Here is a 15,423-nt window from a genome sequence, read left to right as displayed (position 1 = left end):
CACAGGAAGTTCCTTCTAGTGTTTAACCTCCATCCTTCCTGCTGTTGGTTGTGGTATATATGGAGGCGAGGGGTGTACCTGTTGAGTCCTTGAACATCCACATGGTGTCATCCTCCTCCTCCAGCGGAGACCTGCTCTCTGACTCGCTGACCCGACTGCGCCGGAGGGAGTGGGAGATGGGAGCCCGGCGGCGGCTTCTCTTGCTGAGCTGTACCCGGGTCTTGAGGGCACTTGAGTCGAGGACTGAGGTTTGCTTTGGGAGCAGTAGGGAGGAAGAGAGGAAAAACAAGGGAACCATTCATGGAGGGCACCACCCAAGAGAAGTGTGTCAAGCTGCGCTGATGCACAAGCTGTTTAGGTGGCACACGGGCCGGCATTTCTGCATTTCAATACTAACCTGACACCCGAAGCCGAAGTTTCTCCATGAAACAAACCACGTAGGTTAATCACAAGAATCAAATGAAGCTGAGTGCCCTGGCACTGTGCCTGGCACAGAGTGGGCACACAATGGAAAGGCCTTTCCCCTCCTGGTGACATTATACGAGCATATAGGCTAGAAGAGTGCTCAATGCATAGCAGGAGCTCAATACATGTTTGCTGAATGAATAACTGAAGACATCACCTAATGAAATCCCTATACTCCATACCATGTCCATGTTTATATAGTGGGGTGCCCCAGTGGAGACTGAAGTTGTGCCTTTCCCCATCTCTGTTCTTACCCAGAGGTGCCAGCTGACTATACTTAGGAAGGGGAATCCCCTTTGAGGCCCTAGAGGGAGTCCCCCTCCCAAAGCAGTGGGTTCTCTCTCAGGGGGAGTCTGAGCAGCCATCCCTACGAGCGAGGGCATGAGGCTTTACTGTCAGGAGAGCGGGTCCCTTTAGGTTCTGCAGCACGTTGATGTTGCATCTTCAGGAGGGTGGGAGGGCAGCCCTACTGCCAGGGAAGCAGAAGAATGAGACCTTCATATCTCAAGGGACCCACACTGGAGGGGGTCTCCCCTTCTTAGAACCACTGCTCTCCGTTTACAGAGAGACTTGCACGCCCTGGCACTAGGGATACATCCCACTAAGAGCACCTGGCAGGGATGAGGTCAGACTTCCTGCTCACCTAACAGGCGTGGGCTAGGATCAGCTTCAATCTGAACACATGTGACAGTATTTGAGGCTGTGGAGCCCACTCTGCTGGTTTCAAGGGGATAAGGAAGCCGAGGCTCAGGGGTGTGAAAGCATCTGCCCCAAGACACACAGCTGGTGTATGGCAGGTCCAAGCCACGTGCAGATGTCAGTCCCATCTCAGACTGTGCCCTCTGCACCCACCAGACGGGTGCCTGGCACACAGATTCTACCCTGGAAAGGGGCAATTCGCCAGGAGATGCTAGTGTGTCCCTTTAAGAAGAAGTGAGTGTTTCCAACACACGCTCCCAGGTACCGACTTACATCGATAAAGGAGAAGTCGTCTACTTTCTTTGTAGAGCAGGTGTCGGGCGGGGGGCGGCCCCTCCGTCCCGTCAGTGGACTCCAGGTCGGTGCTGGAGCGGTCCACACTGGTGCTCCGCTGGTCCCTGGGGCAGTCATGCTGGTCCCCGGCCGAGGTGGCCTCCGTGGGGGAGGACAGTGAGGACAAGCGGCTGCTGGAGGGCTGCTTCCACGCCGACGCTGCACTGCTGTCCGGGGACGGGGACGGGGACTCAGGGGCCACGCTGTGAGGAAGGAGGGAAGGAAGGAAGGGGACATGGTCATGCAGGCTGTTTCCGAGGACTGAGTATCAGGGTAAAGAAGGCACAGAAAGTGGGGTGTGGGGTGTGCTCTCTACACCAGGAGGCAGCAGACGGACATCCCCGGAGAACCACCGTGGGCACACAGCCAGGTGCTGATCATGCCTCTAGAACACCTGGCCAGCTGTGGGATGGGAGGTAACCTCCTGAAATGAAACATTAACCTCACAAAAGATGAGGAACCTGAGGCACAGAGACACGAGGCAGCTGGCCCAAAGGGGCAGAACTGACTCCAGAACCCACGTCCCTGACCCTCTTCGACTTCCGGAATTTCTTCCCACGGCCATATATTCAGGTACCACTTGGATAATGGGCATCACATACAATAGGAAATTTGTGAATAAATCAAGTCCTTACATTAAAAAGGCTTCCAGAGCACAGGAAGCCCTACCTGGGGAAGGGGGTGTGGGCATGCCAGACACCACCTCCCTGATAGGAGGGTCTATCCTGAAAGAACCCCCCCCCCCCCCTCAGCTGTACCCTTAAGCAGATCCTTCGACCCAGGTGTACCGGGAGCACAGAGGCGCTTTTTGTCAGCTCTGGGATGATTTTATTACTTGAAATAAGCAGGATTTGGGGGTATGGGGTGGGGTTGAGCCAAATCCACAAAAAATAAGGAGAAATACCATCAAGGTGGCAGCAGATGGCACTGCTAGCTAGGGCTGGGAGCACAGCAGCTCCTGGGACTGTCCAGGAGGAGGCGTTGCAGTGCCTCTAGGAGACAGGAGGAGGCACCCACCTCCCTGGGAGATCCCAGGTCCCAGTAAGAGGGGCACTGGAGACCCAGAGAGAGAATAACAATGGGCCAGGGGTGGAGCTGGGATTCAGACCTGCCTGCCTCATGAATCCGGGCTACCCAGGATTCTGCCATGATGAGCCAGGCTGACACCCGAGGACCTACTGGCCGTTGACAGTGGCCACATTAAACACAGATAGCGTATAATGCAATATGTATATGTCCTTATATTTGTAAACACACAGATATATTGAAAAATTCTAGAAAGACAAAACCATTACTGAAGGTTAATAGCTGTGTGCTGAGATCACTGGTGTTTTCATTTTCTTTATAATGTTTTTTAAATTGTGGCAAATATGCATAACATAGAATTTACCACTAGTGAGATACAGTACCTTGACAATGTTGTGTGACCATCACTATCACTACCATGTAGTTCAGAACATCTTATCACCCCGAAAGGAAACTGGTACCTGCTGAGCAGTCATTCCCAATCTCCCTTCCTGCCCCCCCGGGCGCCTCCCCCTCCCCCCCCGCCCCTCCACTCGCAACCACTAATCTGCCTTCTGTCTCGATGGAGTTGTCTATTCTGGACATTTCACATATCATTTATTATTTTTTTAATACTTTCTAAATTTCTATTTTACAACAAGAATGGTTGACTCTTACAATTACAGACAAAACAAGCTCCAGTAACACTGACCCCTGCCCAGCCGCCCCGTACACCCCACCTACCTCTCCCCGCTCTGGTGCTGGTCCCTCCACGTCCCATACTGGCTGTCGGCTTCTTGTACGAGGGTGTCGGTGTCCTTGGCCTCGGGGGGCCGCCTGGAGAAGCACTGTTTCAGCTGATCCTGCAAGGGAAGGCCAGACCAGGCGTTACCGTCGGGGAAAATGCTCAGAACCTGCCCTGCTGGCGCAAACCCTAACATATCACCGGGCTTAACCCGCTGCTGCGCTCAGAGGTGGGTCCAGATGTCTTGGTGGGCGCTATGTGCCCAACCGCCTGAGTTTGCCCAAGACATCACGGCATGCAGGACCGTCGGTGCTAAAGCCGGGCAAACTGGGCCGAGGGGGCCACCCTCCCCAGCAAGCAGGGTTCTGCTGGGCGCTCCCCGACCCTCCTCAGTGCCCATCTCCACCGGCACTGCAGCCAGGCCCCACTTCTCTCCACCGTGGATGCTCCCAGGACTTACCAGTCTGGCTAGGGCACCCCCCACATGCACCCCACCCAGGGTTCCCATGGCCACCGTGCTTCCCCCCTCAAGACCACCCGGCACGGCATCCCTGGAGCATTGAACTTGTGCCTGGTGTTCACCAAGCTGTGTACGTATCACCTCACGAACTGCAGTCACCCGGCAACCTATGAGGTGGAGCTTATCACAATCCCCATTTTACAGATGAGAACATTGAGGCTTAGGAGGTGAAGTGACAGAGTGGAACTCAAACCCGGGCAAGGGGCTTGGACCTGCAAGTCCAAACTGGTAACCACTGGGCCCACACGGCCTGGATCTCTTGGTTCTGTCACCACCTGCTCAGTTCCTGGTCTCCACGCTCGGCCTGGGCCTTTGGGGAGATGCTGGTTACCTCAGATCTGGCTGCAGGTCCCACCCCGTGCCTGGCAGACGGCGGGAGCTCATAGATCTCCATTAAGTGAATGAAAGGCTGGCTTCGCAACTTGTTCATTTGGGACAAACGGAGGAGTCAAGGAGAAACCAAACTCCACCCCCTGGGCGGCCACTGGCACAGTAACAATTCAAATGGCCTTTGCTCCTGAGGTTTGAAGGGTGTTCCCAGAGACCATCTTTTGACGACCTGAGGCCAGGAGATGAGGAATACCGAGGGAGACAGGATGAGGGGATGACAGCAACCTTGCCCCAACTCCAGAAAGACCACTTCTATGTTCTATTTGAGGTCAGGAGGCATATTCTGCATATGCATAGCATCCATTTCTTGCTCAAAAACCTTCTATGGCTCCCTACTGTCCTCCTGCTGAAATCCAACACCCCTCGTAATTGAGCCAAAATTTCCTGTCCAGTCCCAACTCCCACCCCTGCCCCAAACAAGCCCTCCACATCCCTCTCTCCTGACCTACTCACCACACCCCACCCAAACCTCACGCATTCCTGGCCTCTGGCTTTGGTTGTGCTGTTCCCTCTTCCTATCCATCCTTCCTACCCAGCGTCATGGCAACCCATGGTGCTCTCTCCTCCTCCTGAACTCGTCCTGCCTAACCCAGACTCACCTCTGTGCAGGAAAGTTTGACATAGACGTTATTAACTCAACAGATATTTTCTGAGCACCTACTATGTGCCAGGCACTAAGGATGGGGGTAGGATCACTGCTGATGCACCTTCAAGGTCGGGACACTGCATCATCTTTGTTCCCCATGCAGCAGGCGCTTAGTGAGGGGGCAGGACCCTCTCCTGAGCAGCTTGTCTTCCTCCCAGAAGTGGGAGCGTGCCTCTTCCCAGCTTCTGTGGAACTGCCCCTAACAGAACAAGTGCACATGGCCCAGCAAAACGAGCGTGCGCCCGTGGAAAGCTGTGCGTGACCTTCGCCTCCCGTTCTGATGCACAGAGACGTTATAGGGCAGGGGTGGGCAACCCCTGGCACGCGTGCCAAACATGGCACGCCAGTAACTTTTGCTGGCACGCGAAACCCTCTCTTATAATCTTCTATTTACAATTTTTTCTTAATATCGACTTTTAAATTTTTCAGATAAATTCAGTGTAGGTGCATCTTAGATAAACAAATAACTTTACATAACAAGTTATTTTAAAGACCATAGACATGGATTGACGAGAGAGGGGAAGAGCAATTTCTATGCCTCTGCCTTAACTCTCCCTGCCTTCCTAGATCCGACCAGTGTTTTGGTTTCATCCACATACGCTTGTGAATCTTTGTTCTCAGTGATGAATTTTGTTAAGTCTCGTAATAGGAGTAGCCTGACGGATGAAAGTAGTAGCTCGTGCATACCTCTGCAGGTCACGAAATATAAACCTGATGTAAAATCTCTGTCATCAGTGATGCAGCAGCAAGAGTCCCACTGATAATATCAAACGGAGTCATAAAGTTTCCTGTCGGACTATCAGTGTACATGTATACATTAAAAAATAAATGTATTTTTCATCATCATATACTGTGTTTTTGTCGCTCAAATGAATTTTATTATTTCTTCAAGGTTCTTCACATATGTACACCTTAAGAGATATCAAGTAGGCGTAACATGTTCTCAAAAAATTAGGGTTGGCACGCAGAAGAATTTTGAGTCAGAGATTTTGCTGGTTTTGGCACGCACTCACAAAAAGGTTGCCCACCCCTGCTCTAGGGCTTCAGTGAGGCATAGTGGTCACCCTAAGGCACAGATGCAACGACAGCTCCTAGCACAGCGCCTGGCCCAGTAAGTGCCCGCCCCCTTCCCATTCTCTTGCTGCCACCTTTTGGGGACACTGTGTACCCCATGGTGTCTGAGGGATGCTGTGGACAAGATGCACACACGGGTGGGAGTGAGAACAACCCGTCATCTTTATTTGCTCCTCTGCATTAGAGCCCCGCAAGCTTTCTCTGTAAAGGGCCAGGCAGTAAATATCTGGGGCTTTATGGGCCACCCCGTCAATGTCCCAGCCACTCCACTCTGCCACTGCTACCCAGAAAGCAGTGCCAGCAATATGTGAGTGTGCGTGGCTGTTTTCCAATAAAACTTTATTGACAAAGAGGTGGCTGGCTGGATGTGGCCCCTGATCTACAGCCTTTAGTCTGTGTCCCAGCAACTCTGAACCGTGCCTGGCCTGGAGTCACTGTTGAATAAATGTCTGTTGGAAGAATATGTTCCCGAAAATAACTTTTTTGTAATGAGTAGGTGTGAGCTTCTTATCCAGAAAAGAGAATGGAGCTAGCGATGGGGCAGGGAAAGGAGAGAATATTATGCCTGCGTGTATTTTGGGGTGTCTGACACATCCGCCTAAGAAAGAACCCTGAGTCAGGGCAGCGCTTGGTGGCCCACAGATGACAGAGCGATTCTGAGCAATTTAAGACGTGAGTCCCATCCCCCCTGCAACTCTACACCCCAGCTATGCAGGGAGCTCTGCTGTCATGGGGCCCTGGCTGGCGTGGGGATCCAGCTCTGTCTCAGAGCCTTCCTGTCCTGTGTCCGGGTCAGATCCGCACAAGCACTGGGCGGCAATGGTAATGACAGTGTTGAAGGTGAACACAGGGTGCTGATGGTGTGCCATTCACTTTGCCTTCCACTGTTCTCAACAGGCCTGTCATGGACCCATCTCACAGGAGAGAAGACTGAGGCCCTGCGAGGCAAACTGGCATGCCCAAGGTCACACTTAGAAAGTGGGGGAGCTGGGATTTGAACCTGGTTTGCCTGAGCTCCCCAAAGCCGCTGCCTTCTCCTAGCTCGGGCTTGAAGGGAAGGGATCGGGTGCCTGGCCAGGCCTAGAATCCACGGACAAGTGTTCGCCCAAAGTGACAGGGACACACGTCTGCAGCTGGTCCTCGGGAGGCGTGTTTGGTTTTGGCTGGGAGTGCCTGACAAGGCTCGGGGCCAGAGCTGCCTTGCTGCCCCGAAGGTCTCAGAGGCTATAAACAGACATGACAGCTGGGCTGGGGGCCCAGGCTCCAGGAGCCCATCGGGCGTCAGAGGTGAGAGAGGAGGTGGCAAGAATAGTAATAACCCTGAACATTTAGGGAGCACTGACTGTGCCTGGCACCGCATCAAATTCCTTACGTGGACCATCTAGATTAATTCCATAGTAGGTACTCTTAATGTCCCCATTTCACAGACGAGGTAAACAGTAACAACAATAGACACTTACATGGCGCTTACTGTGTGCCAAGTTGCCGTATTTTTGTTCCCAATGATCTTAAGTGGCAGCTGTTATTACCCCCACTTTCCAGATAAGAAGACTGAGGTACAGAGAGGTGAAGGGACTTGCCCAGGGCCTCACGAGTGAGTGAAGGAGCCTGGTTCAAACCCAGGCATTGGGCTCTGAGTCTATGGCCTGTTACCTACCCCCTCCCACTCTAACACTCCTATTAGCAATTTCACCCAGGAAAACGCCCCTCCAGGAGACTTCTTGGTACAGTGTGCCGGCCACTGGCCAACGCTGGCCCCAGGTCTGCTTGGAATGTGCCCCTAAAACACAGCTCAGGCATCACCTCCTCCAAGAAGCCTCTCCTGACTGCCTCCAACCACAGCTGACCGGGGTCTCTCCTTGGGCCCCCACAGAGCACCCTGTGCCTAGCCATCATAGACCTTAATGTGCTGGCTGTGCTTGCTTCCTGTTTGACTGTCTCCCCCAAACTGTGAGCTCCCTGAGGGTAGGCAACCCCAGTGCCAAGTAAAGAGATAGCCACTGTGGCTAGGGAGCAACTGAAAAGAAACAGATGAATGAATGAATAAATGAGTGAATGAATGAACGAACCCATAAATGATCCCCTCTCTAATGTCTGTGATAATACTGCTGTTCAGTCATACTCTCTTGATATATCTATATGCCCTTAATATTTAATATGCCCTTAATAGCTAATTTTTGTTATTTAACACCCCCCCTCAAAAAACAAAAAAACAAAAAACACCATGCTTAGTGTGCTGGCAAACAATAAAAGTTAACTGGCTACTGTGACTTTCTTTAAGGTGCAAAATAGGAGAGATTGATTCAGGAAATCCCCTAAACAAACAAGAACCTTCATGCAGGGGAAGGAAGGGGGTGTAGAACATTCCAGAAGTACTGAGATACTTTTGCATGAAAACAGACAAATTAAATTTCCCCCTGAAGTCTAAAGCCCTATTAATAAAAGGTCCAGAGTTCTAAGGTTAGGATGAGCCAAGGGAAGAGAGAACTGGGGGGCTTTTAAAAATTCATTTAACCTAAATGATAGCACAACCATAATGTGGAGTACTATTTATTTGTTAAAAAGAGCTGTTAAAGGATAAGGCAGGTGTGTATGGAATGGGCTCCGAGATACATTATCAAGTGTATAAAGCAAGACACGCAATCCAGGGGGCGTATGCTGCCGCCTGTCTGTGAGGAAGCAATATAGACGTAAACATGTGAACATACAGACCCTCAGAGGACAGGACACGGAGTTGCTGGTCTCTGGGAGGGAACTGGGTGATGGGTGATGGGCAGGGAGGGGGGCACAGAGGCAGACATAGATTTTAATTACCTCTTTTTGTATTTTGTAACACCACGGTTAGTAATTTTTAAAAAATGTTAAAAAGTACAATTCTACATAAATATATAATTCTTTTGTTTCCCAGCTTCTCCTCTTCACGGAATCGGCTCTGACCCAGCCAGACTTGGCTCCTCCTGGATTCTTAAAACAGTCTCTGCCAAATTTGGCCTCTTTTTTTTTAACCGTCACACGTCAAAACATCTCTCATGTTTATTTCAGGCCAGGGCTCAACTTGTCAGGAGACAGCATTGCAGCCTCGAACATGTAAGTGTGACCCTGGTGGAAGGCAGGGGGTGGTGTGTCCCTCTCGGCCTGAGGACCCCACTCCTGCAGCACCTCTCGCCCTGTGATCAGTGGCAGAAGCACATTCCAGTGTCATGACTCTGCTCCCCAATCCCCCTCTGGTGACTCATCCAGCAGAGAAACACACTCAAACACAGATGCACACACAATATACACACGTACAGATATATACACAAACACGCATACTCAAATACAAACACACATATACACACATGTACACACATGTACACATGCACAATGCACACAAATATACGCACATGCAAATATATACACAAACATATACACAAATGTAATTACACATGTACATACTACACACACAAATACACACAGACGTTTACATACATACAAAGAGCGCCGCTTTGGGTAAAAGAGCCCTTTCCACAAGGGCATCTGAGGTATAAACAAACCCTGGCTTATCCTTCAGGGGAACTCGGTGCTGCCAGTAAAAACAATGAGGGAGAATGTAGGCGCTGACATGGAAAGATGTCAAAGCCACTGTAGGTAGTTCACGAAAATTCTGCCTTAAACTACCCTGGGCCCCGAGATGAACAGTTTCCAATCCCAGGTACCCAAGGGACTCGAGGGGAGGAGGCACAAGGGTGACGAGGGGTAGGTGGCAGGTGGCTTCGTGGAGGGCATGTGACATGGCCCAGGCCTTGATAAGTGGGTCAGATAGGGGCAGGTGTGGGAGACAGAGAAGGCAGTGCGGGTGAGGGGTCAGGCTGGGAGAAGGGGAGGCGGGGAGGGAGATGCTGTCTTTATTGCTATGCGGTGGACTGGACAGCCCCATTCCATCCCCCTGCGAAGCGGCCCTGCAGGGGAGACTAGACCCGCCTTATAGACAAGAGGCTGGTGTCTCTAGGCTGTCCGGCCAGGGCGAGGAGAGCTCAGAGCGCCGAGCACGAATGGGGCTCCTCTTCCCTTGGAGTGGGGGCTGGGCCGAGGTAGGGGCCGAGCGTGGACGCCCACCACCCTCAACGGGCACGGTGGCACCTTGTGAAGGAACACCAGCTCCAGTGAAGGAGCAAAACCAGTTGGGCTGACATTCCATCGCCCGGGAGAGAGCCAAGGGCTCCCTTTCATTCTGGTGCCCAGCCCAGATTGTGGCTTTGTTCAGAGACCCTGCCCGGGGCCCAGGGCGCCGCCTGATGTAACTCACAACCCAGCCCTCGGTAGGTAGGCCAGAGGCCCTGGAAAACGCCCGCCTGGATGCTATCTTTTTGGCTAGTGCTTCATAGAGCCCAGGCTGGGGCAGAGCCTCGTCCCACAGGGTTCCCGCCTGCTCATCACATGGCTCCCTGGGTCACAGGTTGGGGAGAGCGCTCTGGAAGCCGAAGCCGAGAGCTCCAGGCCCAGGGCCGGGCCCCAGCATCGCGGAGCCAGCTTATCAGCTGGCTGCAGACTGGTGCACGGGCAGAGCCTGAGACCTGTTCAGGCAGACACTGGGCCTTGGCAAAGCCCACAAACGAAACAACGGCCTGAGGTGGAAGAGCTGGGGCCCACGCAGGCTGCAGGCAGCTGCAGAGCCGGGCACCCTTGGGGCCAGAGCTCACTTGGTAAGACTTGGAAGCCAGGCCTAGTGGTTGGGACAGGCTCCCAAGGCTGCTGAAATGTGCGGCCAGAGGTCCAGCTGCAGAAGGGCCCTTTTCTCAATTTGGGGGCAACATTCAGGCACTGGGGATGCCAGCAACCTGGTTTACCTGGGGTGAGCACGCACCAAGGCCAGGTACCCAGCAACATGCTTTCCTGCGTCAGCCCCCAAAGGGTCACAGCCCCACTGGCCCAATCCCAAACCCAGGGGCAAAGTGCATTTCAAACTTGGGACCAGCCAGGTTTTAGAAAGATAGCAGGTGGGCACACGGTGGGAGGTCTAGGGCAGGGCTCCCAACCTCAGCACTAGAGCGCGTGGTGGGGCTGCCCTGCGCACTGCAGGGTGTTTAGCAGCATCCCTGTCCGTAGCAACCAATGCCAGTAGCAACCCTCTCCCTCCCCCCCCAGTCCTGACAACCCAAAATGCCTCTAACATAGCCAATGTCCCCTGAGGGGCAAAGTCACCCATGCGTCAGAACCACTGGTCTAGGCCATGCATTCTCCATGAGGGATATGTCCCCTCCCCCAGGGAGTGAAAACTGGCTCTTGGGAAGGAGGTGAAAAATCTTATTTATTATTATTTGTTAACCCTCACCTGAGGATATGTTTTTATTGATTTGAGAGAGAGAGGAGAGGAGGGAGGGAGGGAGGGAAAGAGAAAACAAACAAACATTGATGTGAAAGAGAAACATCGATCGGTTGCCTCCGTATGTGCCCCGACTGGGGGTGCAACCTGAAACCTGGGTATGTGCCCTGACCAGTAATTGAACCCACAACCTTTCGGTGTATGGGACGATGCTCCAATTAACTGAGCCACCCGGCCAGGGTGTAAAAATCTTATTTTTTACTGCATACAATATATATACAGATATGCAATGTAGCCATGATATAACATTTCATGGAAAGGCAGTTAAGAAAAAATGTTGAAAAAGGCTCTTTAGGGAATAATGACACCCCCCTCCAAAAGTGGATAAATAGTGGTGTAGGGCAACATCACACAGGCAAGTGTGTTAATATTTCTCTAGCAACATGTATGAATAGCCACATCACGTGGGATAAATAAATACTATTAATTACTTCACATCAGCACAATTGGTATGGGGTAGTTTTGCCTCAAATGAGAGCTTTGTGGATTCTGGAATGGTGGGTTAGGGATTGCAACATGGTGCTCCATTTTATACAAGAGAAAACAGATGCTCAGAGGAATTATGCAACTTGCCGTGTTTGCGTGTGTGTGTGTGCACGTGTGTGTGCATGTGTGCTCACGCAGAGGGCTGGCTGACAGCAAAGGGAGGGATTTAAGCGCCACACACACGGCCTCCAAGGCAACGTCAATGACTCTGGCGATGAACTTGAACTCCCTTAGCAACAAGCATCGCCTTAAAATTGCACAGGTTGTTTGCCTCTGTCCCTGTTACTCTACTTCTAAAAGTTATTCCCGTTATGCAGGTGGGTGACAATGAATGTCCAGCGATTCTTACTGTTATTTATAAGATAAAAATTTGACTGCGAACAATCTGAGTGTCCAAAATCCATTGAGGCCTGACCATATAAAGTCAGCATAACCTGAAAAATGGAAGATGCTGTTGCCATTGAAAATAAGAATGCAGGTCCATTTTACTGACATGAGAAGTTAGTCAGAGTAGAGAAAGATGACAGAAAACTGGGTACAAAAGAGTTCAAAATTCCTATTTTTTGATCCATTTGCACATATGCAAAAATATGTATATATTGCATATATAGCACATTATATCATATGTGCAATATACTGCATTTATATGCAAAAATGTGTATTTAATATGTGTCTATATTTATCATATATTCATGTATGTATATATATATTTTGCATATATATGCAAAAATCTTAAGAGATATAGACATGTTACAAGGACTATTTCTGGAGGGTGAGACATTGAGTACATTTTAAAAAATTCCTTTTCGTCTATGATCTTACTTCTCTACAGTGAGCATGTCTGGGTTTTGCAGTTTTTTTAAAAGAGGAAAAGGATCCAGAACATACCCAGCCAGGCAAGCACTTGCCTCCTCCCAGATGCCTGTCTGCACCTCCAGGGAATTCCTCAGGGAGTGAAAAGGTGGAGGGTTTGGTGCCTCCCCTATAGGGGCTGGGATGTTAGCTGCAGACCATGCAGGTCACAGGGACTAAGGAAAAGAGATGCCAGGTTGGCAGGAGCCTTGGGGTCAAACACACCCTGGCTCCAATCCTGGCTCCCTATCACACAGAAGCTGTGTGGCCTTGGGTAAGTCACTCTACCTCTCTGAGTCTCAGTGATAGCAGAGAACCACTGCAACATTCAGAGCTGATGCCAGCATTGCACGGGATAATGATCTATGGAAAGTGCTGAGTGCGGTGCCTGGCACATGGCAGGTACTCAAGGAATGAGTGCCGTCGTCTTCCTGATGCTCAGAAGTCAGAATCACCTCTCTGTGGCTCTGAAACCAGCCGGCGACACAGAGCCAAAGAGGCAGCGTGGGACCAGAAGCTTTTAGAAAGGAGGCGTTTTCCAAATTCTTGGTGCAGATCACGGCAGCGCCGCCACCCCAGTCAACACCCTCTTCGAGGATCGGGCAGAACTTACAGGAACTGTGGGAATGCTTACAGCAATGACTGGCCCTGGCTCCCAAGTTTGAGAACGGCCAGCTGGGCTTCTAAAGGGCAGGCCTGTTCAATTTCTAGGCGAGGCCTGAGCGCACCTTGGGTTTCATCCACCTGCTTTAAAAGGAGCCCAGATGGATGACAACAACCCAAAACACCATTTCAAAGCCAGCCCCGCAGGCCAAGGTGGCAGCTGGAGCTGAAAATTCATGGGGATCAGGCGCTCCCTGCGGTGAAAGAACCAGTTTCACAACCCTCTGGTGGCCTCTAAAATCTTAGCTGTGGCGTGAGAAGGCTCTGGGAAGGGATCGGATTCTGCAGCTCGTGGACAGGGCTGTGCACACGGCTGATTTCTTTTCCTTCTCAGGTAACTGGATATCAGCTCCATCTCAGAGGGTAAACCATTCTGACAGTTTAGAATATCTACCTCTATGGGTTTCCGGTTGCTAGGCAACCAGAGGCAGCGGCTACAGAGCACATCCCTCCCCCTCCCCCCACCCCTTGGGACTGGAACTATGGGAGGTACTGCAGATGTTAAAGGGCTGCCCACAGAAATGCTTGATAAAGAATGTGTGGCTCATTAATTTTTAATTTTGAACAAATGACCATTTTTGCGGTGTTTTATAGGTTGGGAGGTGCCTCCATATGACTCACCCCGTTGCTTTTCCTACTATCTGCCCTTTATAAAGCAAGGGCTATGGTTATCCCATTCAAAGCCAGGGGGACTGAGGCTGGGAGGAGGCTTGCCCAAGGTCACAGAGCTAGTACATAGTGGAGCCAGTATTCAAGTTCAAGTTCATATCTACTGAACTCCGGACTTTGCAAGATGCCCGACACACCATGAGCTCATAACGTAAATCAAAACCACAAGAACTCAGCTTTCGGGAAGTTGAAAAATGAAAATCTACTTTGACAGGCCACCTTTTTAAGTAAAATAAATATGGGGAGATGCACAGCCCCCCGATTGACTGTAATGAACATGGTTAGGGGGTGTAAAAAAGGGATATGCCAACCCCAAAGCCCTGGCAGTCAGGATTTTTTTTTCTGATTCTAGAAGTTACACAATTTCCCTGTAAAATATAAATGTAGATCTAGACAAAAGATATCTGTTAATAATAAAATGTTATAAGAAAACAAAAACCACCCACAATGCCACCTTCAAAGAGAATCACTGTTAAAATATGGGTAAATTAAATTTACTCCCTGTCGGACTTCTGGTCAGTATTTTATTTTATTTCTTGATTTTGAGAGAAAGCAAGGAAGAGACAGAGGAGAGAGAGAGAGGAAACCATTGGTCAGTTGTTCCACTTATTTATGCATTCATTGGTTGCTTCTTGTATGTGCCTTGACCAGGGATCGAATCCGCAACCTCGGTGTATCGGACTATGCTCTAACCCAGCGGTCGCCAACCGGTAGTCCACGGACCACTGGTGGTCCGTGTGGTCCAAAAGGTTAGCGACCGCTGCTCTAACCAACTGAGCTACCTGGTCGAGATGTCTGTTCAGTATTTTATAAAGCTGGGATCAGACTTGAGGGGCAATGTGCCAGTGCAATGATTTGTTTACTGTCTTATTCTCCCAGGTCAGCTGAGGAGCCGCTATAACAACTGGATAGTGTTAATGTCATTTTTTTAGGACAAGAGGAAACTAAGGCTCAGAGAGGCAATGTGATTTACTCAAGGCTGCACAGCAAGGAGGTGGCAGAATGGGGAACCAAGGCAAGTCTGTCAGACTTCATCTATACACCATAGAGCTCTCCTCCCATCTCCCAAGACCTCCCCTGTAACAGGGAGGCCTCCTTCTGATCAGGCACCCCATCCTGGAAGCAGGGCTGGAGGCCACAGGCCGCCAAGCCCACAGCTTCCCATTCCCACCACCCTCCCAGGTGAGCCACATCAAGGGGGCCTCAGCTCCCCGCTTCTTCCTATGTAATTGCCTCTCTGAGCATCCCAGGCAATAAGCGTTTCTTTTGTAATTGTTTTCAGAGCAGCATCCCCAGAATTTCCAAATAAGAAGAGATGAGCATACATACTCAGGGGACCCCTTAAGACTATGCCTAGACCCTTTATTAATAGTTCCTTCACTGCTTCTCGGTCAGGGGCTGGTGCGGAGGGTTGGGGGGCAGGGTAGATGGCTGGGGCTTCTCTCTGCTCTAGCACTGAACCTGGGTTTTCCTTTCCCTCGGAGGGAAGAACAGGCAGGGGCGGAATTCCCAGG

At 50.9% G+C, this 15,423-nt stretch overlaps 1 protein-coding gene across 1 annotated transcript in view; it reads right to left on the bottom strand.

Annotated features, from left to right (window-relative positions):
- The window catches only part of KIAA1671 (KIAA1671 ortholog), a 119,940-nt gene that overhangs the window by 9,089 nt on the left and 95,428 nt on the right, over positions 1-15,423 (bottom strand). The window contains 4 exon segments of the mRNA XM_070399757.1: positions 79-253; positions 1,438-1,491; positions 1,493-1,700; positions 3,247-3,365. Coding sequence (XP_070255858.1) covers positions 79-253; positions 1,438-1,491; positions 1,493-1,700; positions 3,247-3,365 — 556 coding nt within the window.

The sequence above is a fragment of the Myotis yumanensis genome, unplaced genomic scaffold, assembly GCF_028538775.1.
Source record: "Myotis yumanensis isolate MYYU_CA2020_CCGP unplaced genomic scaffold, mMyoYum1.0.hap1 SCAF_19, whole genome shotgun sequence".
NCBI lineage: Eukaryota > Metazoa > Chordata > Mammalia > Chiroptera > Vespertilionidae > Myotis > Myotis yumanensis.
This window is presented reverse-complemented; position numbering and strand designations above follow the sequence as displayed.